General features: G+C 41.6%; 1 protein-coding gene across 2 annotated transcripts in view; it reads left to right on the top strand.

Moving 5' to 3' along the window:
- c4b (complement 4B (Chido blood group)) overlaps positions 1–27,695 on the top strand; it is a 171,007-nt gene that overhangs the window by 66,529 nt on the left and 76,783 nt on the right. For both annotated transcript variants that reach the window (XM_049480533.1, XM_049480532.1), the window contains exons 18-21: positions 22,483–22,594; positions 24,011–24,081; positions 24,231–24,370; positions 25,913–26,128. In XM_049480533.1, coding sequence (XP_049336490.1) covers positions 22,483–22,594; positions 24,011–24,081; positions 24,231–24,370; positions 25,913–26,128 — 539 coding nt within the window. The remainder of the gene's footprint in view (positions 1–22,482; positions 22,595–24,010; positions 24,082–24,230; positions 24,371–25,912; positions 26,129–27,695) is intronic.

The raw sequence follows: 27,695 nt of genomic DNA, 5'->3' as shown, positions 1-27,695 counted from the left end.
AAAACAGCACAAACTTTTAAAAACCTCCATGCCACCACCTCCTCAATCTCAACAGACTGAGTGGTCCACCTTCTAGAGAACAGTATAGCTACACCAACAGATAATGAGCTTTTGTGACTGAAAAAGTCTTGCCCATTGAACTCTCTAAGCCAATCTGCAGAACTTTGCTCATTTTTGTGCGTTTCTTGTAAAAACATAACATCAATTTGTTTAAAATGTATCAGCTTAAACAGCTGAGCTCTCTTATAGGGATCTCTGGCTCCATTAATATTTAATGTTTCCAGTTTAAAATCACACATTAAAAAGAGAGCTTAAAAAACACAGCAAACAGTACATAGAGCAAAGCTCTGCAGAACAGCTTAAACCATTTCAGAATCATCATTAATCTGCTGTTGTAGCACTGAAACCTTAGTCTTTAATCTCCACCACTCCTGTTCGGTGAACCCTTCCTCCCCCTGCGTGCTCTTTTGCTAGTATTGATCCACTGGGCAGAGAAGAAGAAAAGAGGGGGAGCGAACTCAGAGTATTTGGGGTGGAGTTCGGGGCAGCTTCACTGTAAAGCGTGAAGCCGAAGCCCCCCCCCCCCTCCTCACACGAAGAGAAACATGAGAAAAAGAATAAAATTAAAGAAGGAGGAAGATGGGGAGGAGGTGGATGCGAGGTTGTTCAACGAGCAGGTAGAAAGGGAGTTACAGTTTAAATAGGGAAGTGGGAGGAATGAGGGCATGGATCAATTCCTAAAACTTAGCTAAAATACATAGCTCCACTTTGCAAGTATTGACCCACGCCCTTGACTGGGCAGAGAAGAAGAAAAGAGGAGGAGCGAACTCAGAGTATTGGGGTGGAGTTCGGGGCAGCTTCGCTGTAAAGCGTGAAGCTGAAGACCCAAAAGTTAAATCAGAACTTTCGACCACTGCAAGGATTGACTGTCTGACTGTGAAAGGCTTGGGAACTCCAGCGTCTGAGTGTTGGAAGTGCCACTGTGTAGTCTTTGAGAAAGCCAGAGGTTGAGCCAATGCAAGCATAGTGAGTTGCTGTGTATAAATTGGGGGCAAGTGTTGTTACATCTAGGATGGTGAGAACTGCCAAAAGAGCATAAAGAGTGGAATTATGGACAGTGGAAGAGGGATAGAGTGTTGCGGAAAGTTGGGAGGCACATGACCTGTGCAGAGCATGAATGCAGTAAGACACAAAATGAGAAGAGAAGGAGGTGCGAATTGAGAGTGTGAAGCTCTCTTTTGAGGTCTCTGATGACCGAAGAATATGTGGTGGTTGGAAAGGGCAAGGAGATATGAGTAGCAGTTGAGAGAGGATTAAGGCAGAGCGGTAAACTAGAGAAGGAAGATGAGGCGAGATGAGGAAGGCAGTGTGGAGGTCTATGGAAAGAAAGGTAGGCAATGAATTAAGTATTGGACTGTCCTGGAATAACAGCATAGAGGGTGTGGTCCTGGGAGTCAAGAATCAGATGAAGTGGAAAGATGGTGTCGAACGACTTGGCAAAAGTATGCACATGGTGTACATGTAGCTTAAAGGCCCAAAAGAGAAGCCACAGCTACACGTTGCGCCGCCATCAATGATGACTATGAAGGTGGCACTGATCAGAAAAGAGAAGATGATAGTGATGATGCCGATGATGATGACGGTGACCACGACGATGATGAAGGCGATGAGAATAATGGCAATGATTGGTAGACGACGACAAAGATGACCACAATGGAAATCGTTGCGTCGGTGAAGGCGATGATGATGATGGACGATAATGATGATAATGAAGATAATGGTGATGATGATAATGATGATGATGGTGATAAAGACAATGACTGTCATGAAGACGATGATGACTGCAATAATAGCGATGATGAAGGAGAGGACAAACGATGGCGAAGGTTAGTATGATGACTGTGATAACAATGATGGCAAGGATGGATTGAAATGATGAGGGCAAGATGATGTTCCAGACGATGTCAATGATGCAGTCAGTGAAAAGTGAAAGTGAAGATGCAGGCGAGATGATCGCGGCGATGATGATGGTGATGGTGTAGGCAGAAGTGGTGGCAACGATGATGATCAAGACTATGCGGTGATGAAGAAGGTGATGCAGGCAGAGATGGTGGCGATGATGACTATGGTGATGAAGATGGCCAAGATGAGGGCGAGATGATGCTCAAGAGGAGGCCCCGCGAGGGCAGCAGCAGCTGGTGCGCTGGCGACAGTGAGAGAGAGAGAGGCAGAGAGGCCGCTGAAGACACGAAGATCGCGTGGAGGCCTTGCGGGGGAAGCAGGAGGGAAGGAGCTGCAGCGGAGGCGCTGAGAGACAGAGAGACCGCTAAGGATGCGGAGATCGCGTGGAGGCCTCGCGGGGGAAGCAGGAGGGGAGGACCCGCAGCGGAGGCGCTGAGAGAGAGAGACCGCTGAGGACACGGAGATCGCGTGGAGGCCTCGCGAGGGAAACATCAGAGGATTAGCAGCAGCAGTGAGAGAAAAAGAAACCACTGAAGGCCTGAGGAAACCGCACGGGAGTTGCCAGGCCAGGTCGAGGAGACGCCAGCCGCGGTAGTTGAGACAAGACAAACCACTACCAGGGAAGGCAGTCTGGAGCAGTGGCAGTGGATGAGCTGGGGTGGACGGGAACAGCAGGTCGCAGGAGACAGACAGGTGCAGAACCATCGTGTACCAGGTAAGGAGCAGGAGCCAACACCACATGCAAGGTTGTTCAACAAGCGGGTAGAGAGGAAGTGATGGTTTAAATAGGGAAGGAAGTGGGAGGAGTGAGGGCGTGTATCAACTCCCAAAACTTAGCTATAATGCATAGCTCCACTTATAAAATGAACTGAGTGAATAAAACCTTGGCGATCAGGGAAATACTGTTCCACTCGCTCCCCTTTAGCGTGTTTTGTGGAGGATAAAAAGTTTCTGATAATTTTCAGCGTGTTAATGTTACGAGAGCCGCAGGGCTGTGAAGAGAAGGGGAGAAAGTTTTAGTCTGAGGATTTAGCGTTAGCAGCCGCTCCGTCCTCAGGTTGAACTCTGGAGGCTGAGCTCTTTTTAGCTTCGGGTCTGATACTGACCCTGTTGCCTTTTTTTAACTTTGATGATGGGGGGTTTAACCACGGGTTTAGCCGAGTTGCTGAGCGCCTCCTGCTCCCCCTGAACCTTGGATACGACGTGTTTAGGAGCGGAGATCGGCAGCCGAGGGGAACCTTTTTAACAGGTGATACTACCTGCCCAAACCTGGACAGCTCACGGGTCAGCACATCGACTTTTTTGAGAGACAGACTGAGAGAGAGAGAGAGACTGAGAGAGAGAGACAGAGTGAGTGAGAGAGAGACTGAGAGAGAGACAGAGTGAGTGAGAGAGGGAGAGACAGAGTGAAAGAGAGTATGAGTGAGAGAGAATGAGAGAGTGAGAGGGAGACTGAGAGACTGAGAGAGAGAGACAGAGTGAGTGAGAGAGATAGAGTAAGTGAGAGAGAGACTGAGAGAGAGAGACAGGTTGAGAGAGAGAGACAAAGCAAAGCAGAGCTTGTCATCTAAGACTGAGCCCACTGTCTCACAGCAACACCAAGACGTCCAGTAAATGGGTAAAATACAATAGAGATCCACTAGACTGATAAAATAGAGTAGATGACCCCTAGAGGGGCAAAATACACTAGATGTCCACTAGAGGGTTAAAATACACTAGATGTCCACTAGAAGGGTAAAATACACTAGATGTCCACTAGAGGGGTAAAATACACTAGAGATCCACTAGACTGATAAAATAGAGTAGATGACCACTTGAGGGGCAAAATACACTAGATGTCCACAAGAGGGTTAAAATACACTAGATGACCACTAGAGGGTTAAAATACACTAGATGTCCACTAGAAGGGTGAAATACACTAGATGTCCACTACAGGGGTAAAATACACTAGATGTCCACTAGAGTGGTAAAATACACTAGATGTCCAAATACACTAGATAACCACTAGAAGGCCAAAATACACTGGATGTCCACTAGAGGGTTAAAATACAATAGATGTCCAATACACTAGATGACCACTAGAATGCCAAAATACACTAGATGCCCACTAGAGGGTTAAAATACACTAGATGTCCGATACACTAGATGACCACTAGAAGGCCAAAACACTAGATGTACACTAGATGACCACTAGAGGGTTAAAATACACTAGATGTACACTAGAAGGGTAAAATACACTAGATGTACACTAGAGGATTAAAATACACTAGATGTCCACTAGAGGGGTAAAATACACTAGATGTCCAATACACTAGATGACCACTAGAAGGACAAAATACACTAGATGTCAACTAGAGGGTTAAAATACACTAGATGTCCGATACACTAGATGACAACTAGAAGGCCAAAATACACTAGATGTACACTAGAGGGTTAAAATACACTAGATGTGCAAGACACAAGATGTACACTAGAGGGTTAAAATACACTAGATGTCTACTAGAGGGGTAAAATACACTAGATGTCCAATACACTAGATGACCACTAGAAGGACAAAATACACTAGATGTACACTAGAGGGTTAAAATACACTAGATGTCCACTAGAGGGGCAAAATACACTAGATATCCACTAGAGGGTTAAAATGCACTAGATGACGACTAGAAGGGCAAAATACACTAGATGTACACTGGAGGGTTAAAATACACTAGATGTCCACTAGAGGGGTAGAATACACTAGATGTCCACTAGAGGGGTAACATACACTAGAAGGGTAAAATACACTAGATGTCGAATACACTAGATGACCACTAGAAGGCCAAAATACACTAGATGTCCACTGTATTTTGGCCTTCTAGTGGTCATCTAGTGTATTGGACATCTAGTGTATTTTACCCTTCTAGTGGACATCTAGTGTATTTTAACCCTCTAGTGGACATCTAGTGTATTTTGCCCCTCTAGTAGTCATCTACTCTATTTTATCAGTCTAGTGGATCTCTATTGTATTGTACCCATTTACTGGACGTCTTGGTGTTGCTGTGAGGCAGTGGGCTCAGTTTAAGATGACAAGCTCTGCTTTGCTTTGTCTCTCTCTCTCACCCTGTCTCTCTCTCTCGGAGAGAGACAATAGATGTCCAATACACTAGATATTCACTAGAGGGTTAAAATACACTAGATGTCCGATACACTAGATGACCACTAGAAGGCCAAAATACACAAGATGTACACTAGAGGGGTAAAATACAATAGATATCCAATACATTAGATGTACACTAGAGGGGTAAAATACAATAGATGTACACAAGAGGGGCAAAATACACTATATGAACACTAGAAAGGGTAAAATACAATAGATGTCCACTACAATAAATACACTAGATGTCTACTAGAGGGGTAAAATACACCAGATAATCACTAGAGGGGTACAATACACTAGATGTCTACTAGAGGGGTAAAATACACCAAATGTTCACTAGAGGGTTAAAATACACTAGATGTCCACTAGAAGGGTAAAATACACTAGATGTCCACTAGAGGGTTAAAATACACCAGATGTCCGATACACTAGATGACCACTAGAAGGCCAAAATACCCTAGATATCCACTAGAGGAGAAAAATACACTAGATGTACACTAGATGCCCGATACACTAGATGACCACTAGAAGGCCAAAATACCCTAGATATCCACTAGAGGAGAAAAATACACTAGATGTCCACTAGAGGGTTAAAATACACTAGATGCCCGATACACTAGATGACCACTAGAAGGCCAAAATACCCTAGATATCCACTAGAGGAGAAAAATACACTAGATGTACACTAGATGCCCGATACACTAGATGACCACTAGAAGGCCAAAATACCCTAGATATCCACTAGAGGAGAAAAATACACTAGATATCCACTAGAGGGTTAAAATACACTAGATGCCCGATACACTAGATGACCACTAGAAGGCCAAAATACCCTAGATATTCACTAGAAGGGTAAAATACACTAGATATCCACTAGAGGGGTAAAATACAATAGATGTTCATTAGAGGGGTAAAATACAATAGATGTACACTAGATGGGGTAAAATACAATAGATGTCCACTAGAGGGGTAAAATACACCAGATGTTCACTAGAGGGGTAAAATACACTAGATGTCCAGTAGGTGGGAAAAATACACTAGATGTTTACAAGAGGGGTAAAATACACTAGATGTCAACTGGAGGGTTAAAATACACTAGATGTCCAATACACTAGATGACCACTAGAAGGCCAAAATACACTAGATGTACACTAGAGGGTTAAAATACACTAGATATCCAATACACTAGATGTACACTAGAGGGGTAAAATACACTAGATATCCACTAGAGGGGTAAAATACAATAGATGTTCATTAGAGGGGTAAAATACAATAGATGTACACAAGAGGGTAAAATACACTATATGAACACTAGAAGGGTAAAATACACTAAATGTCCACTAGAGGGGTAAAATACACTAGATGTCCAATAGAGTGGTAAAATACACTAGATGTTCATTACAGGGGTAAAATACACTAGATGTCCACTAGAAGGCCAACATACACAAGATGTACACTAGAGGGGTAAAATACACTAGATATCCAATACATTAGATGTACACTAGTGGGGTAAAATACAATAGATGTACACAAGAGGGGTAAAATACACTAGATGTCCGATACACTAGATGACCACTAGAAGGCCAAAATACACAAGATGTACACTAGAGGGGTAAAAAACAATATATGTACACAAGAGGGGTAAAATACACTATATGAACACTAGAAAGGGTAAAATACAATAGATGTCCAATACAATAAATACACTAGATGTTTACTAGAGGGGTAAAATACACCAGATGTTCACTAGAGGGTTAAAATACACTAGATGTCCACTAGAAGGGTAAAATACACAAGATGTCCACTAGAGGGTTAAAATACAGTAGATGACCACTAGAAGGGCAAAATACACTAGATGTCCACTAAAGGGTTAAAATACACTAGATGTCCAATAGAGGAGTAAAATACACTAGATGTCCACTAGAGGGGTAAAATACACTAGATGTCCACTAGAGCAGTGGTTCCCAACCTATGGGTCGCCAAAGGTCCACGATGGGTCGCGAAGCCCTCTTGATTTTAAGGGGTTTAATTTTAATACTATATATAGTCTAGGGTAAGCAAAATTCGCCGCGCTGCGCTGCGCTCTCTCTGTCTCTCTCTCTCTCTCTGGCGCGCACGCGGGCGCTCTCTCCGGCAGCGCGGAGCTGAATTCAGCGCGAGGCTGAATATAATAATATAATAATATAAGAATATAAAACTCAGTTTAGTTAAATAAATGAAAATGAGTGAGGGCCTGTAAAGTTAATCAATTATTGTCCAATATTTGGACAGGTTGAGGTTTTGGTGAGCTGTTTTACTGATTTGAAACTGAAACTGAAACTGATATTATTCTTTTTTTTTGTTTGTTTGTTTTTATTTTATATAAATTATTTTTTATTCATTTTAAATAGTTGTATTATTTTATTGATCTAATTATTTTTTTCTTCATAAGATAAAAATTCCTTATGTTTTATGTATCAATTTTTCCTTTTTTACGTGTTTATTTTATTAATCTATAGTAAATGTCAGTTTTTATTTGTCATTTCTAACACCCCCCCCCCAACCCCAACCCAATTATACACTTACATCTTTTACATTGGGGGGGGGGGGGGGGGGTTATGTTGGGTCACCAAAGCTTACAATGGTAAAAATATGGGTCCCTGAAGAAAAAGGTTGGGAACCACTGCACTAGAGGGGTAAAATACACTAGATGTCCAATACACTAGATGACCAATAGAAGGCCAAAATACACTAGATGTCCACTAGAGGGTTAAAATACACTAGATGTCCGCTAGAGGGTTAAAATACACTAGATGACCACTAGAAGGCCAAAATACACTAGATGTACACTAGAGGGGTAAAATAAACTAGATGTCCACTAGAGGGGTGAAATACACTAGATGTCCACTAGAGGGTTAAAATACACTAGATGTCCGATACACTAGATGACCACTAGAAGGCCAAAATACACAAGATGTACACTAGAGGGGTAAAATACAATAGATGTTCATTAGAGATGGACAATAGATGTACACAAGAGGGGTTAAATACATTATATGAACACTAGAAAGGGTAAAATACAATAGATGTCCACTACAATAAATACACTAGATGTCTACTAGAGGGGTAAAATACACCAGATGTTCACTAGAGGGGTACAATACACTAGATGTCTACTAGAGGGGTAAAATACACCAGATGTTCAGTAGAGGGTTAAAATACACTAGATGTCCACTAGAAGGGTAAAATACACTAGATGTCCACTACAGGGTTAAAATACACTAGATGTCCACTAGAGGGGTAAAATACACTAGATAACCACTAGAAGGGCAAAATACACTAGATGTCCACTAGAGGGGTAAAATACACTAGATGTCCACTAGAAGGGCAAAATACACTAGATGTACACTAGAGGGTTAAAATACACTAGATGTCCACTAGAGCGGTAAAATACACTAGATAACCACTAGAAGGGCAAAATACACTAGATGACCACTAGAGGGGTAAAATACACTAGATGTCCACTAGAGGGGTAAAATACACTAGATGTCCACTAGAGGGGTAAAATACACTAGATGTCCAATACACTAGATGACCACTAGAAGGCCAAAATACACTAGATGTACGCTAGAGGGGTAAAATACACTAGATGTCCACTAGAGGGTTAAAATACACTAGATGTCCAAAACACTAGATGACCACTAGAAGGCCAAAATACACTAGATGTCCACTAGAGGGTTAAAATACACTAGATGTGCAATACAGAAGATGTACACTAGAGGGGTAAAATACACTAGATATCCACGAGCATTGTAAAATACACTAGATTTCCACTAGAGGGGTAAAATACACCAGATGTTCACTAGAGGGGTAAAATACACTAGATGTCCACTAGAGGGGTAAATACACTAGATGTCCAGTAGATGGGTAAAATACACTAGATGTTTTCTAGAGGGGTACAATAGACTAGATGTCCACTAGAGGGGTAAAATACAATAGAGATCCACTAGACTGATAAAATAGAGTAGATGACCACTAGAGGGGCAAAATACACAAGATGTCCACTAGAGGGTTAAAATACAATAGATGTCCAATACACTAGATGATCACTAGAAGGCCAAAATACACTAGATGTCCACTAGAGGGGTAAAATACACTAGATGTCCACTAGAGGGTTAAAATACACTAGATGTCCAATACAATAGATGACCACTAGAAGAACAAAATACACTAGATGTCCACTAGAGGGTTAAAATACAATAGATGTCCAATACAATAGATGACCACTAGAAGGCCAAAATACACTAGATGTCCACTAGAGGGTTAAAATACACTAGATGTCCGATACACTAGATGACCACTAGAAGGCCAAAATACACTAGATGTCCAATAGAGGGTGAAAAAATACACTAGATGTGCAATACACAAGATGTACACTAGAGGGGCAAAATACACTAGATAACCACTAGAAGGGCAAAATACACTAGATGTACACCAGAGGGTTAAAATACACTAGTTGTCCACTAGAGGGGTAAAATACACTAGATGTCCACTAGAGGGGTAAAATACACTAGATGTCCAATACACTAGATGACCACTAGAAGGCCAAAATACACTAGATGTACACTAGAGGGGTACAATAGACTAGATGTCCACTAGAGGGTTAAAATACACTAGATGGCTAAAACACTAGATGACCACTAGAAGGCCAAAATACATTAAATGTACACTAAATGGGTAAAATACAATAGATGTTCATTAGAGGGGTAAAATACAATAGATGTACACAAGAGGGGTAAAAAAACACTATATGAACACTAGAAAGCGTAAAATACAATAGATGTCCACTAGAGATGGACAATAGATGTACAAAAGAGGGGTAAAATACACTATATGAACACTAGAAAGGGTAAAATACAATAGATGTCCACTAGAGGGGTAAATACACTAGATGTCCAGTAGATGGGTAAAATACACTAGATGTTTTCTAGAGGAGTACAATACACTAGATGTCCACTAGAGGGGTAAAATACAATAGAGATCCACTAGACTGATAAAATAGAGTAGATGACCACTAGAGGGGCAAAATACACAAGATGTCCACTAGAGGGTTAAAATACACTAGATGTCCAATACACTAGATGATCACTGGAAGGCCAAAATACACTAGATGTCCACTAGAGGGGTAAAATACACTAGATGTCCACTAAAGGGTTAAAATACACTAGATGTCCAATACAATTTTTGGCCACTAGAAGGCCAAAATACACTAGATGTCCACTAGAGGGTTAAAATACAATAGATGTCCAATACACTAGATGACCACTACAAGGCCAAAATACACTAGATATCCACAAGAGGGGTAAAATACACTAGATGTCCGCTAGATGGGTAAAATACACTAGATGTCCACTAGAGGGTTAAAATACACTAGATGTCCGATACACTAGATGACCACTAGAAGGCCAAAATACACTAGATGTCCACTAGAGGGTGAAAAAATACACTAGATGTGCAATACACAAGATGTACACTAGAGGGGCAAAATACACTAGATAACCACTGGAAGGGCAAAATACACTAGATGTACACTAGAGGGTTAAAATACACTAGATATCCACTAGAGGGGTAAAATACACTAGATGTCCACTAGAGGGGTAAAATACACTAGGTGTCCACTAGAGGGTTAAAATACACTAGATGTCCAAAACACTAGATGACCACTAGAAGGCCAAAATACACTAGATGTCCACTAGAGGGTTAAAATACAATAGATGTCCAATACAATAGATGACCACTAGAAGGCCAAAATACACTAGATATCCACTAGAGGGGTAAAATACACTAGATGTCCACTAGAGGGTTAAAATACACTAGATGTGCAATACACAAGATGTACACTAGAGGGGTGAATACACTAGATGTTTACTAGAGGGGTAAAATGCACTAGATGTCCACTGGAGGGTTAAAATACACTAGATGTCCACTAGAGCGGTAAAATACACTAGATGTCCAATACACTAGATGACCACTAGAAGGCCAAAATACACTAAATGTTCACTAGACGGTTAAAATACAATAGATGTTCATTAGAGGGGTAAAATACAATGTACACAAGAGGGGTAAAATACACTAAATGTCCACTAGAGGGGTAAAATACACTAGATGTGCAATACACAAGATGTACAATAGATGGGGTAAAATACAATAGATGTTCACTAGAGGGGTAAAATATACTAAATGTCCATTAGAGGGGTAAAATACACTAGATGTCCACTAGAGGGTTAAAATACACTAGATGTCCGATAGACTAGATGACCACTAGAAGGCCAAAATACACTAGATGTACACTAGAGGGTTAAAATACACTAGATGTGCAATACACAAGATGTCCACTAGAGGGGTAAAATACACTAAATGTCAACTAGAGGGGTAAATACACTAGATGTTTACTAGAGGGGTAAAATGCACTAGATGTCCACTAGAGGGGTAAAATACACTAGATGTCCACTGGAGGGTTAAAATACACTAGATGTCCACTAGAGGGGTAAATTACACTAGATGTCCAATACACTAGATGACCACTAGAAGGCCAAAATACACAAGATGTACACTAGCTGGGTAAAATACACTAGATGTACACTAGAGGGGTAAAATAAAATAGATGTTCATTAGAGGGGTAAAATACAATGTACACAAGAGGGGTAAAATACACCATATGAACACTAGAAGGGTAAAATACACTAGATGTCCACTAGCGTGGTAAAATACACTAGATGTTCATTAGAGGGGTAAAATACAATAGATGTACACTAGAGGGGTAAAATACACTAGATGTCTACTAGAGGGGTAAAATACACCAGATGTTCATTAGAGGGGTAAAATATACTAAATGTCCACTAGAGGGGTAAATACACTAGATGTCCAGTAGATGGGTAAAATACACTAGATGTTTCCTAGAGGGGTAAAATACACTAGATGTCCACTAGAGGGGTAAAATACACTAGATGTCCACTAGAGTGGTAAAACACACTAGATGTTCATTAGAGGGGTAAAATACACTAGATGTCCAATACACTAGATGACCACTAGAAGGCCAAAATACACTAGATGTCCACTAGAGGGGTAAAATACACTAGATGTCCACTAGAGGGTTAAAATACACTAGATGTCCAATACACTAGATGACCACTAGAAGGCCAAAATACACAAGATGTACACTAGAGGGGTAAAATACAATAGATGTTCATTAGAGGGGTAAAATACAATAGATGTACACAAGAGGGGTAAAATACACTATATGAACACTAGAAAGGGTAAAATACAATAGATGTCCACTACAGTAAATACACTAGATGTCTACTAGAGGGGTAAAATACACCAGATGTTCACTAGAGGGGTAAAATACACTAGATGACCACTAGAGGGGCAAAATACACAAGATGTCCACTAGTGGGTTAAAATACAATAGATTTCCACTAGAGGGGTAAAATACACTAGATGTCCACTAGTGGGTTAAAATACACTAGATGTCCAAAACACTAGATGACCACAAGAAGGCCAAAATACACTAGATGTCCACTAGAGGGTTAAAATACAATAGATGTCCACTAGAGGGGTAAAATACACTAGATGTCCACTAGTGGGTTAAAATACACTAGATGTCCAAAACACTAGATGACCACTAGAAGGCCAAAATACACTAGATGTCCACTAGAAGGCCAAAATACACTAGATATCTACTAGAGGGGTAAAATACACTAGATGTCCACAAGAGGGTTAAAATACACTAGATGTCCACTAGAGGGCAAAAATACAATAGGTGTCCAATACACTAGATGTCCACTAGAAGGCCAAAATACACTAGATATCCACTAGAGGGGTAAAATACACAAGGTGTCCACTAGAGGGTTAAAATACAATATATGTCCAATACACTAGATGATCACTAGAAGGCCAAAATACACTAGATGTCCACTAGAGGGGTAAAATACACTAGATGTCCACTAGAGGGTTAAAATACACTAGATGTCCAATACAATAGATGACCACTAGAAGGCCAAAATACACTAGATGTCCACTAGAGGGTTAAAATACACTAGATGTCCGATAGACTAGTTGACCACTAGAAGGCCAAAACACACTAGATGTACACTAGAGGGTTAAAATACACTAGATGTGCAATACACAAGATGTAAACTAGAGGGGTAAAATACACTAGATGTCCACTAGAGGGGTAAAATACTCTAAATGTCCACTAGAGGGGTAAAATACACTAGATGTCCACTGGAGGGTTAAAATACACTAGATGTCCACTAGAAGGGGTAAAATACACTAGATGTTTACTAGAGGGGTAAAATGCACTAGATGTTCACTAGAGGGGTAAAATACACTAGATGTCCACTGGAGGGTTAAAATACACTAGATGTCCACTAGAAGGGGTAAAATACACTAGATGTCCGATACACTAGAAGGCCAAAATACACAAGATGAACACTAGCTGGGTAAAATACACTAGATATCCACTAGCATGGTAAAATACACTAGATGTACACTAGAGGGGTAAAATACAATAGATGTTCATTAGAGGTGTAAAATAAAATGTACACAAAAGGGGTAAAATACACTATATGAACACTAGAATGGTAAAATACAATAGATGTCCACTAGAGTGGTAAAATACACTAGATGTCCACTAGAGGGGTAAAATACACTAGATGTGCAATACACTAGATGTCCACTAGAGGGGTAAAATACACTAGATGTTTACTAGAGGGGTAAAATGCCGTAGATGTCCACTAGAGGGGTAAAATACCCTAGATGTCCACTGGAGGGTTAAAATACACTAGATGTCCACTAGAGGGGTAAAATACACTAGATGTCCGATACACTAGATGACCACTAGAAGGCCAAAATACACAAGATGTACACTAGAGGGGTAAAATACAATAGATGTTCATTAGAGGGGTAAAATACAATGTACACAAGAGGGGTAAAATACACTATATGAACACTAGAAGGGTAAAATACACTAGATGTCCACTAGAGTGGTAAAATACACTAGATGTTCATTAGAGGGGTAAAATACAATAGATGTACACTAGAGGGGTAAAATACACTAGATGTCCAGTAGATGGGTAAAATACACTAGATGTTTCCTAGAGTGGTAAAATACACTAGATGTTCATTAGAGGGGTAAAATACACTAGATGTCCAATACACTAGATGACCACTAGAAGGCCAAAATACACAAGATGTACACTAGATGCAATATAATAAATACAATAGATGTTCATTAGAGGGGTAAATACAATAGATGTACACAAGAGGGGTAAAATACACTATATGAACACTAGAAAGGGTAAAATACAATAGATGTCCACTAGAGATGGACAATAAATGTACACAAGAGGGGTAAAATACACTATATGAACACCAGAAAGGGTAAAATACAATAGATGTCCACTACAATAAATACACTAGATGTCTACTAGAGGGGTAAAATACACCAGATGTTCACTACAGGGGTAAAATCCACTAGATGTCCACTAGAGGGGTAAATACACTAGATGTCCAGTAGATGGGTAAAATACACTAGATGTTTTCTAGAGGGGTACAATACACTAGATGTCCACTAGAGGGGTAAAATACAATAGAGATCCACTAGACTGATAAAATAGAGTAGATGACCACTAGAGGGGCAAAATACACAAGATGTCCACTAGAGGGTTAAAATACACTAGATGTCCAATACAATAGATGACCACTAGAAGGCCAAAATACACTAGATGTCAAAGTCAAAGTAAAGTCAAAGTGGTTTTTATTGTCATTTCAGCTATATACAGAGTACACAGTGAAACGAAACAACGTTCCTCCAGGGACCATGGTGCACATAAACACAGTGTAGACAGAACAGTAGTGCAACAGTACAAAAGTGCAGACAGACAATACAACACAATACAGACAAAGAATAATAAATAACAAGACAGTGTGCAAATTATGCAGTGTGCAAAAAGTGTGCAAAAAAGACCAGTGAGGTAGTAATTACCTCTATTACACAGTGTGCAATAGAGATCAGTGAGGTAGTAGGGTTTTTAGTGCTTTCCATTTTCTGGGGTAAGTGGGGTAAGAGTGTGTGCATGTACAGAAAAACCATCAGTTCAGTCTCTGCAGTTGAGGAGTCTGATGGCTTGGGGGTAGAAGCTGTTGCAGAATCTGGTCGTGCTGGACCGGATGCTGCGGTACCTTCTTCCCGAAGGCAGGAGGGAGAACAGTTCGTGTGAGGGATGAGTGGGGTCATTCACAATGCTGGTTGCTTTGCGGATGCTGCGGGGGGTGTAAATGTCCGTGATGGAGGGGAGAGAGACACCGATGATCCTCTCAGCTGTCCTCACAATACGCTGGAGGGTCTTGCGGTCAGAGACGGTGCAGGTCCCAAACCAGGCAGTGATGCAGCTGCTCAGGATGCTCTCAATGGTCCCTCTATAGAAGAGTGTGAGGATGGGTGGAGGGAGACGGGCCTTTCTCAGCTTCCGGAGGAAGTAGAGACGCTGCTGGGCTTTCTTGGCTGTAGAGCTGGTGTTCAGGGTCCAGGTGAGGTTATCTGCTAAGTGGACACCAAGGAACTTGGTGCTCTTAACAATCTCCACAGAGGACCCGTCGATGTTGAGTGGAGAGTGGGTGTGTTGTGCTCTCCTGAAGTCAACAACCATTTCCTTTGTCTTGTGCACATTCAGGTGAAGGTTGTTGACTGTACACCAGTCTGTCAGCCGCTGCACCTCCTCTCTGTATGCTGACTCGTCACCTTTGGTGATGAGACCCAGCACGGTTGTATCATCGGCGAACTTGAAAAAGCTGTTAGAACTGTGTTTTGCAGCACAGTCATGAGTCAGCAGGGTGAACAGCAGAGGACTCAGGACACTGCCCTGGGGGGCCCCAGTGTTCAGTGTGATGGTGCTGGAGGAGCTGCCCCCGAACCGGACTGACTGGGGTCTCCCCGTCAGAAAGTCCAGGATCCAGTTGCAGAGGGGGGTGTTGAGGCCGAGCAAGCTTAGCTTCCTGATGAGGTTCTGTGGGATGATGGTGTTGAATGCTGAACTGAAGTCTATAAACAGCATTCTGACGTAAGTGTCCTTCTCCAGGTGGGTGAGGGAGAGATGAAGGGTGGTGGTGATGGCATCGTCCGTGGAGCGATTGGGACGATACGCAAACTGCAGGGGGTCCAGTGAAGAGGGCAGTCGTGTCTTGATGTTCCTCATGACTAGCCTCTCGAAGCACTTCATGATGATGAGTGTAAGTGCAACGGGACGGTAGTCATTGAGGCAGGACACTGTGGACTTCTTCGGCACGGGAACAATGGTGGTGGACTTGAGGCACGTTGGGACAGTGGCGCTGCACAGGGAGATGTTGAAGATGTCCGTGAGAACATCTGTCAGCTGGTCTGCGCACTCCCTGAGCACTCTGCCGGGGATGTTGTCTGGTCCTGCAGCTTTTCGTGGGTTGACTCTGCGCAGAGTGTTCCTCACATCCACTGCAGTCAGGCACAACACCTGCTCGTCCGGCTTGGGCATGGTCTTTCTCACCATCGTGTTGTTTTGTGCCTAAAACCGTGCATAAAAGTTGTTCAGGGCATCAGGGAGGGAGGCATCACGTTCACATGACGGTGGCATTGTCCTGTAGTTGGTGATTGCCTGGATGCCCTGCCACATACGCCGCGCGTCACCTGTGTCCTTGAAGTGGCTGTGGATTCTCTGGGCGTGTGCGCGCTTTGCCTCTCTGATGGCTCTTGACAGGTCGACTCTCGCTTCCCTCAGGGCCACCTTGTCACCCACTCTGAAGGCGGAGTCGCGGGTCCTCAGCAGCGCACGTACCTCAGCAGTCATCCAAGGCTTCTGGTTTGGGCGTGTAGTGATGGTCTTGGAGACAGTGACATCATCAATACACTTGCTGATGTAGCCAGTGACTGATGCTGCATACTCCTCCAAATCAACAGAATCGCCTTCAGTAGCAGCCTCCCTAAACATGTCCCATGCAGTGCACTCAAAACAGTCCTGAAGGGCAGAGATGGAGCCTGCCGGCCAGGTTTTCACCTGCTTCTGAACTGGTCTGGAGCGTCTGATGAGTGGTGTGTATGTTGGAGTCAGCCAAACACACATGTGGTCCGAGAAAGCGAGGTGGGGGCGGGGCTAGTGGGTTAAAATACACTAGATGTCCAAAACACTAGATGACCACTAGAAGGCCAAAATACACTAGATGTCCACTAGAAGGCCAAAATACACTAGATGTCCACTAGAAGGCCAAAATACACTAGATATCTACTAGAGGGGTAAAATACACTAGATGTCCACAAGAGGGTTAAAATACACTAGATGTCCACTAGAGGGCAAAAATACAATAGATGTCCAATACACTAGATGTCCACTAGAAGGCCAAAATACACTAGATATCCACTAGAGGGGTAAAATACACAAGGTGTCCACTAGAGGGTTAAAATACAATAGATGTCCAATACACTAGATGATCACTAGAAGGCCAAAATACACTAGATGTCCACTAGAGGGGTAAAATACACTAGATGTCCACTAGAGGGTTAAAATACACTAGATGTCCAATACAATAGATGACCACTAGAAGGCCAAAATACACTAGATGTCCACTAGAAGGCCAAAATGCACTAGATGTCCACTAGAGGGTTAAAATACACTAGATGTCCGATAGACTAGTTGACCACTAGAAGGCCAAAACACACTAGATGTACACTAGAGGGTTAAAATACACTAGATGTGCAATACACAAGATGTACACTAGAGGGGTAAAATACACTAGATATCCACTAGCATGGTAAAATACACTAGATGTCCACTAGAGGGGTAAAATACACTAAATGTCCACTAGAGGGGTAAAATACACTAGATGTCCACTGGAGGGTTAAAATACACTAGATGTCCACTAGAAGGGGTAAAATACACTAGATGTTTACTAGAGGGGTAAAATGCACTAGATGTTCACTAGAGGGGTAAAATACACTAGATGTCCACTGGAGGGTTAAAATACACTAGATGTCCACTAGAAGGGGTAAAATACACTAGATGTCCGATACACTAGAAGGCCAAAATACACAAGATGAACACTAGCTGGGTAAAATACACTAGATATCCACTAGCATGGTAAAATACACTAGATATCCACTAGAGGGGTAAAATACACAAGGTGTCCACTAGAGGGTTAAAATACAATAGATGTCCAATACTAGATGATCACTAGAAGGCCAAAATACACTAGATGTCCACTAGAGGGGTAAAATACACTAGATGTCCACTAGAGGGTTAAAATACACTCGATGTCCAATACAATAGATGACCACTAGAAGGCCAAAATACACTACATGTCCACTAGAAGGCCAAAATACACTAGATGTCCACTAGAGGGTTAAAATACACTAGATGTCCGATAGACTAGTTGACCACTAGAAGGCCAAAACACACTAGATGTACACTAGAGGGTTAAAATACACTAGATGTGCAATACACAAGATGTACACTAGAGGGGTAAAATACACTAGATATCCACTAGCATGGTAAAATACACTAGATGTCCACTAGAGGGGTAAAATACACTAAATGTCCACTAGAGGGGTAAAATACACTAGATGTCCACCGGAGGGTTAAAATACACTAGATGTCCACTAGAAGGGGTAAAATACACTAGATGTTTACTAGAGGGGTAAAATGCACTAGATGTTCACTAGAGGGGTAAAATACACTAGATGTCCACTGGAGGGTCAAAATACACTAGATGTCCACTAGAAGGGGTAAAATACACTAGATGTCCGATACACTAGAAGGCCAAAATACACAAGATGAACACTAGCTGGGTAAAATACACTAGATATCCACTAGCATGGTAAAATACACTAGATGTACACTAGAGGGGTAAAATACAATAGATGTTCATTAGAGGTGTAAAATAAAATGTACACAAAAGGGGTAAAATACACTATATGAACACTAGAATGGTAAAATACAATAGATGTCCACTAGAGTGGTAAAATACACTAGATGTCCACTAGAGGGGTAAAATACACTAGATGTGCAATACACTAGATGTCCACTAGAGGGGTAAAATACACTAGATGTTTACTAGAGGGGTAAAATGTTCATTACCTCATCTTCCTGATGAGGTTCTGTGGGATGATGGTGTTGAATGCTGAACTGAAGTCTATAAACAGCATTCTGACGTAAGTGTCCTTCTTCTCCAGGTGGGTGAGGGAGAGATGAAGGGTGGTGGTGATGGCATCGTCCGTGGAGCGATTGGGACGATACGCAAACTGCAGGGGGTCCAGTGAAGAGGGCAGTCGTGTCTTGATGTTCCTCATGACTAGCCTCTCGAAGCACTTCATGATGATGGGTGTAAGTGCAACGGGACGGTAGTCATTGAGGCAGGACACTGTGGACTTCTTCGGCGCGGGAACGATGGTGGTGGACTTGAGGCACGTTGGGACAGTGGCGCTGCACAGGGAGATGTTGAAGATGTCCGTGAGAACATCTGTCAGCTGGTCTGCGCACTCCCTGAGCACTCTGCCGGGGATGTTGTCTGGTCCTGCAGCTTTTCGTGGGTTGACTCTGCGCAGAGTGTTCCTCACATCCACTGCAGTCAGGCACAACACCTGCTCGTCCGGCTTGGGCATGGTCTTTCTCACCATCGTGTTGTTTTGTGCCTAAAAATGTGCATAAAAGTTGTTCAGGGCATCAGGGAGGGAGGCATCACGTTCACATGACAGTGGCATTGTCCTGTAGTTGGTGATTGCCTGGATGCCCTGCCACATACGCCGCGCGTCACCTGTGTCCTTGAAGTGGCTGTGGATTCTCTGGGCGTGTGCGCGCTTTGCCTCTCTGATGGCTCTTGACAGGTCGACTCTCGCTTCCCTCAGGGCCACCTTGTCACCCACTCTGAAGGCGGAGTCGCGGGTCCTCAGCAGCGCACGTACCTCAGCAGTCATCCAAGGCTTCTGGTTTGGGCGTGTAGTGATGGTCTTGGAGACAGTGACATCATCAATACACTTGCTGATGTAGCCAGTGACTGATGCTGCATACTCCTCCAAATCAACAGAATCGCCTTCAGTAGCAGCCTCCCTAAACATGTCCCATGCAGTGCACTCAAAACAGTCCTGAAGGGCAGAGATGGAGCCTGCCGGCCAGGTTTTCACCTGCTTCTGAACTGGTCTGGAGCGTCTGATGAGTGGTGTGTATGTTGGAGTCAGCCAAACACACATGTGGTCCGAGAAAGCGAGGTGGGGGCGGGGCTCCGCCCGGTACACAAACATCCCCAGCGCGCTCGCTAGGGAGCACTGACTTGAGATTTGCGTGGTTGAAATCTCCGGCGATAATAAACAGTCCGTCTGGGTGTTTGTTCTGCAGATCGCTGATAGACCGATAGAGTTCACACAGAGCCTCTTTAGCATTAGCACCAATGCTAGCGCTGGGTGGGATGTAGACAGCAGCTATTAGCACGGCGGAGAACTGCCGTACTAAATAAAAAGGTCTGCACTTGACTATCAGGAACTCCACCAGCGGAGAGCAGTGTTTGGCACAGCGTTGTTACACCATTCCGTGTTGATGTAAACACACAAGCCTCCACCGCGGGTCTTCCCGGATAGAGCCGCGCTCCTATCCGCTCTGAACGCGGTTAGCCCGGCTAGCTGAATGGCGCTGTCCAGAATGTTGTCGTTCAGCCACGATTCCACAAAAACCAAAGCACAGCAGTCTCTGAACTCACGCTGGGTTGTTCGCTGGAGTTGGATGTAGTCCAGTTTATTGTCAAGGGAACAGACGTTTGCCAGAAAGAGCGATGGTATAGCCGGCCGGCTAGGACTAGCCTTTAGCCTCGCGTGGATCCCGGCTCTCTTTCCGCGCTTCCGCTTACGCTCGCACCGCTTGCGATGGCACTTCCGCTGGGCTCCGGCGTCAGGAAACACCGCGGGCTGGCGGCCTGGGTCTCTTAGCAGGCTAAGCTCAAGTAGCGTCTGCAAAACCTCGTCCGGTAGCGTGTTTTCTGGCTGATTTCTCCACTGTAGCAGGGTTTGGCGGTGGTAGAACATGTGCACGGGTGTTCCGATGCACATATTTGCAGGAAATAAACGGAAAAAAAGACAAATAGTAACACAAAAGCACCATTTAACGGACCCGGAGCGGCCGCTGCGTGTTAACGCGCCGCCATCTTGGGTGGGTCCACTAGATGTCCACTTGAGGGTTAAAATACAATAGATGTCCAATACACTAGATGATCACTAGAAGGCCAAAATACACTAGATGTACACTAGAAGGCCAAAATACACTAGATGTACACTAGAGGGTGAAAAAATACACAAGATGTACACTAGAGGGTTAAAATACACTAGATGACCACTAGAAGGGCAAAATACACTAGATGTCCACTAGAGGGTTAAAATACACTAGATGTACACTAGAGGGTTAAAATACACTAGATGACCACTAGAAGGGCAAAATACACTAGATGTCCACTAGAGGGGCAAAATACACTAGATATCCACTAGAGGGTAAAAATACATGAGATGACCACTAGAAGGGTAAAATATAATAGATGTCCACTAGAGGGGTAAAATACACTAGATGTCCACTAGAGGGGTAAATACACTAGATGTCCAGTAGATGAGTAAAATACACTAGATGTTTACTAGAGGGGTAAAATACAATAGAGATCCACTAGACTGCTAAAATAGAGTAGATGACCACTAGAAGGGCAAAATACACTAGATGTCCACTAGCGGGGTAAAATACACTAGATGTCCACTAGAGGGGTAAAATAAAATAGATGTTCATTAGAGGTGTAAAATACAATAGATGTTCATTAGAGGGGTAAAATACAATAGATGTACACTAAAAAGGGACAAAAAATACACTAGATGTCCACTAGAGGGGTAAACTACACTACATGTTCACTAGAGGGATAAAATACACTAGATGTTCAGTAGATTGGTAAAATACACTAGATGTTTATTAGTAGGGTAAAATAGACTAGAAGTTTTCTTGAGTGTTAAAATACACTAGAGCTCCACTATAATGCTAAAATACACTACATGTCCACTAAAGTGGTAAACTATTGTAGATATGCACTAGATTGGTAAAATTCACTTGATGTTCACTAGAGTGTTAAAATACACTAGATGTACACTAGAGGAGTAAAATACAGTAAAGTTTGCTATAAAATGCAGCTTTTTCTTTTTTGAAACAAGCTGTGCTTTGTAGTGAAAGATAAATGAACCTGTATCAAATCAGCACACACAGCAGTTAATCTGATAAAATCTTCACACATATTAAACAAGCTCTAATTTGGTGTATAAACCTGTAAATGTTGATTGAACTGCTTTCTTCCTTCCCCCCGAACAGCTGCTGCTACCAGTACTATTGAGGATTTCTTTGATAACCACGTGCAAGAAATTCGCACGTACTTCCCCCCCAGCTTTGAATTCAAGGTCATTGAAGTGAATAACAAAGCTGTGTAAGTATTTTCATTCTAATGCTTCTCCTAATGCTAACCCAATTATGCAAATTAACACTGCAAAAAATACAGAGTACACACCTCACATTTCTGCAAATATTTTATTATATCTTTTTATTGGACAACACTATAGAAAGTAAACGTAAATATATAATTTGGTCAGTGTACATCTTGTTTAGCAGTATATATTCACTGTTCTCTAAAAATAACTGAACACACAGACATTAATGTCTAAATAGCTGCAACACAAGTGTGTCCACCTCACACTGAACATGTTCAATTGTGTTAATATTGTGTCTGACCGCACTTATTATCCAGCTTTATTAATTACCAAAGCTGCACAGATTGCTACTGAAATCTTCTTCTATTCCTCTATTATGCAACACAGAGCTGGTAGACACTAAGACACCTTGTGTTGCTTCACCTACCACTTAAGGATGCCCCACAGATGCTTAATAGGGTTTAGGTTTGGAGACTTACTTGGCTGGGCCATCGCCTTTAAGGCCAATTTATACTTCTTGGTCAAATCTACAAAGTAGCTCAACGTGCACCTCCCTGCCAATGTAACAGCAGAAGCTATGATTGGTCTGCTGGGCCTCATGTCCCGTCCACATATTACCGCCTTCATGGTTTAAACTGCAGAGCAATGCAGAGCCGCTGATGATTGCATGGAAAAACATAAACATGCTCTGCTGCATAGTGCATTCTCACTGGACACATGCAGGCTATGGCATAGGTTTGACGCATAAGCATAAATAGGCTTTTATCCTCAGCTTCCTCAGCAAGGCAGTTGTCATCTTGGAGGTGTGTTTGGGGTCAGTGCCAGCAGCCCCAAACATGAAAACTGAGGTATGACCTTGGACATTGTGCTCTATTTCAGTTTTAGGGTGTTAGCAGCCTTCTTATAGCCTAGACCATCTTTATGTAAAGCAACATTTTTATTTCTCACATCCTCAGCGAGTTCTTTTCATGAGGCACCATGCTAAATATCAAGTGGCCTGCTCTCCAGTCACACCTGGAAAATTACTTAACTCTAACGAGTCACCTGACACCAGGGAAGGACAACAACATAATTGGGCACAATTTGGACAATTACTTTTGTTGCAGCTATTTAGACATTAATGTATGTGTGTTGATGGTACAGCTGTACACTGACTACTTTAAATTTTATCTGACAAAGATCAAATAAAATATTTGCAGAAATGTTGTTCTGTAAATGTTGTACAGAGTGTTGTACTAACTTTTGTTGTGTATAGTAGACATTTGCATATAATAAACATACTATGATCACAGCCATATAAATAAAAGTGTATGTTATATGTTATATATGTCCTTATAATCATTTTACGCATGAAATAAAGTGTGCAGACATTAAGTGTGAGTTTTTTTGGTTAAATCTGTCCTGTGCTGTTTTAGACACAGACTGATAGCTCCTGACTCCATTACCACCTGGGAAGTCCAAGCGGTCAGTTTATCTTCCTCACATGGTGAGTTCACTCCTAAACTGCTACAGCTTTAATTCAGCACCCTAAACAGCCTGTGAGCCAGACTCCTCTGATCACTCTGCCAGCTTGTTCAAACCAGATGTGTCTGACTGTCGTTCCACAGTAACGTTACTACATATAACCCTTCCCAGGTTTCTGTGTAGCGAACCCTCTGGACATCCGTGTGTTTAAGCAGCTGTTTCTGGCTCTAAGGCTCCCGTACTCCGTTAAACGCAATGAACAACTAGCCATCGTTGTGGTGATCTACAATTATGGTCAAAATAAGGAAGAGGTTTGTTAAACAAGAAACAGCAGAACACAACATAAAATCACAATTCAACAACCATTGATTAGTGATGTCATTTTATTAACTGAAACTGAAGCTCTAATAACAATATTAATCAGAATGAAGCTTTAATAACATTAATAATCAGAATGAAGCTCTAATAACATTATTATTCAGAATGAAGCTTTAATAACATTAATATCCAGAATGAAGCTCTAATAACATTATTAATCAGAATTAATCTTTAATAACATTATTAAACAGAATAAAGCTTTAATAACATTAATAATCGAAATGAAGCTTTAATAGCATTAATAATCAGAATGAAGCTCTAATAACATTAATAATCAGAATGACGCTCTAATAACATTAATAATCAGAATGACGCTCTAATAACATTATTAATCAGAATGAAGCTCTAATAACATTATTAATCAGAATGAAGCTCTAATAACATTATTAATCAGAATGAAGCTCTAATAACATTATTAATCAGAATGAAGCTCTAATAACATTATTAATCAGAATGAAGCTCTTTTGACATTGTTAAACCGAATTAAACTTTAATAACATTAACAATCAGAATGAAACTTTAATAACATTAGTAGCCAGAATAAAGCTTTAATAACATTAATATCCAAAACGAAGATTTAGTAATATAAATAATCAACATGAAGCTTTATTTAATGATCGGCCAGACTCAGGAGAATGCGAATGCGTTAAAACAGGTTTATTAAACCAAGAGGCAATACAGAGAGTGGTCAAACAGAAAAGTGTCAGTGCCAATAAACAGGAGCCACCAGGGAATGACATACCATAAACAGTCCAAAGTCAAAAACACAGGAAACAAAGGGCAGCCAAAAATCAGAGTCAAGGTACACTGAAAAATAGGTCAAGACAAGTAAACAAAGCAGAGCAAGAAATAAAGTGCTGTAGAGTAGGATAAACCAAACAATACTCGGCATGAGAGAGTAAACTAAGGGGGTATAAATACAGGGAGAATCAATTAAGGCTAATCAGGTTAATTACTTCCTGGTAGGGTTGTGTGCATAGATGTGATCGGGTAAGTCATTGTAGTCCAAGTGTGGTGTGTTCTGGGTATTGTAGTTCAGTGACTGTTGAGTGCAGAAGAAGCTGAGTGTGAGGGAGACAGGAGCGCCATCAGCACCAGATGTAACACTCTAATAACATTAATATCCATAACGAAGCTTTAATAACCTTAATATCCAGAATGAAGCTTTAACAACATTAATATCCAGACGGAAGCATTAATAACATTAATATTTAGACTGAAGCTTTAATAACATAAATATCAAGAGTGAATCTCTAAAAACATTAGTAATCAGAATAAAGCTTTAATAACATTAATATCCAAAATGAAGTTCTATCATTAATATGTATAAATTAAACAGCCATATAAATAAAATAAATAATAATAATAATAATAATAATAATAATTGTGTGTTAATTTTAATAAAAGTTATTAATGTGATTAGAAAATAGAAATGAACAGTAGTGTGAACTTTAATATTTAATGTTTTTGTGCAGCTTGCGGTCAACATGAAGCAGGTGGAAGGTTTGTGTTCTCCTGGAGCTCAGTCTAGTGCCTTCTACATCAACATCACTGTGGGTGCAGGTTCCTCCGAGACTGTCACATTCTCTGCAGTTCCCTTGAAAGAGGGTAAAATCCCCATCGTTATCCGGCTTTATGACCGTGACAATGAATTTGGAGTTGATGCCATTGAGAAAACACTGCTGGTCATGGTAAGAGAAGAAGTTTGGTCAGAAATACTTTTTTTTCATATTTTTCCCCATTTTCGTCCAATTTGGTTATCCAATTGTCCCACCCCTTTGTGCGTCCCCATCACCTGCAACCCTTGGAGGATGCGGACGAGTGAAGTCAATCACCCCTTTTTTCGAGCTGCTGCTGATGAATCATTGCCTGAGCAGCTAGCGCGCTCGGAGGAAAGCACAGCGGCTAGGTTCCGATTCATCCGCTCACAGACGCCTCGTGCCTCCCGGGCGCTACCTTTAAGCATGATGGTGAGAGAGCACCATCTACCCACCCGGAGGGAGCAGGGCCAATTTTGCTCCCACTGAGCACCGGCAGCTGATGGCAAAGCTGCATGAGTGGGGGTTCGAACCTGCGACCTTCCGCTCATAGTGGCAGGCTTGTGCATTAGACCGCTGGACCACTCTGCGCCCCAGATGTTGTTAATTTTATATTGTTACAAACAGTGTTTTCCCATCTTTTAGAAAAATGCATGGACAGAACTTGAAAAAATGTGTTGTTGTAGAAAGCATATGTTGCTCTAAGATCTCAGTGTACTTTTTTACATTTATGCTGCATCACAGAAGTGTACTGACATGCCCCCATATCCTGACAGAACCTGGTTTTTGCACCTGTTTTGAGACCAGTCTGCATGCCACTTTACATCTTTGATCCATTATTTTCCAAAAAGATCTGAAATACTAATTAGCTTGAGCACAATACACTTAGTAATTGTTAGTTATCCCAGATTTCTCCAAATTCAGTAGAGAAGTGGACAGTGTCTCTGGACATGGTGAACATAAGGCTTGTGTTGTAAGAGGTATTAGTGAATATAGTAACCAGGGTTGCCAGGTCCAACAAAAATATCCAGCCCAAAGTCACCGCCCTTCAGAAGCTTACAGCTTTTGAAAAAAATAATATGCAAATAAATAATTTAAAGCAAATAAATGCTTTAAAAAACAATATTCTTATTTGCAATGTTGTCCATAATTTATAGAATAAAACAACAATGTTCATTTTACTGTAACATATACCTATAAATAGACATGAAAGTGCCACCATCATAGAGATCATTAATTAAGACTATGCCCCTCTCAAACCATAATTTAAAAGTCCATAATAGATAGTTTAATTGTTACGTTTTATTGTTACATAATATTGGCGCATAAATTGAGCAGTCTCTCAGGCCCAAATGCCTCCTGATTTGCAACCAGATTTTGAGGCACTGTTTAAGTACTGGGGTTTTGCTTGCATCCGCCATTTACAAGTTAAGGGGAGAGCAAAGCCACGCCCTTAAAGAGGACTGAGATAAAGACATTTCTAGTTGTACCCATGCAGGCTGGTCGGTTGTTAATGTATTGGTCCAATGTAACAGCTTATGAATATTGGCTGCCCAGTAATAATGTAAAAAATTGGGGAGAGTAAGAACCCCCACTCTTAGGAAGTTGCAAAATTGTTTTCTGTATTTGCACTGGCCTCAACCAACTTATATAATGCAAATAGTTCACTTTTCCCAAAATTGAGTTTGTAGACTTACAGTTGGTCAAAAATGTTGTTTTA

This window comes from Astyanax mexicanus, chromosome 6 (assembly GCF_023375975.1).
Source record: "Astyanax mexicanus isolate ESR-SI-001 chromosome 6, AstMex3_surface, whole genome shotgun sequence".
NCBI classification, from domain to species: domain Eukaryota; kingdom Metazoa; phylum Chordata; class Actinopteri; order Characiformes; family Acestrorhamphidae; genus Astyanax; species Astyanax mexicanus.
Note: the sequence above shows the minus strand (reverse complement) of the source record. Positions and strands in the feature narration are given on the sequence as shown.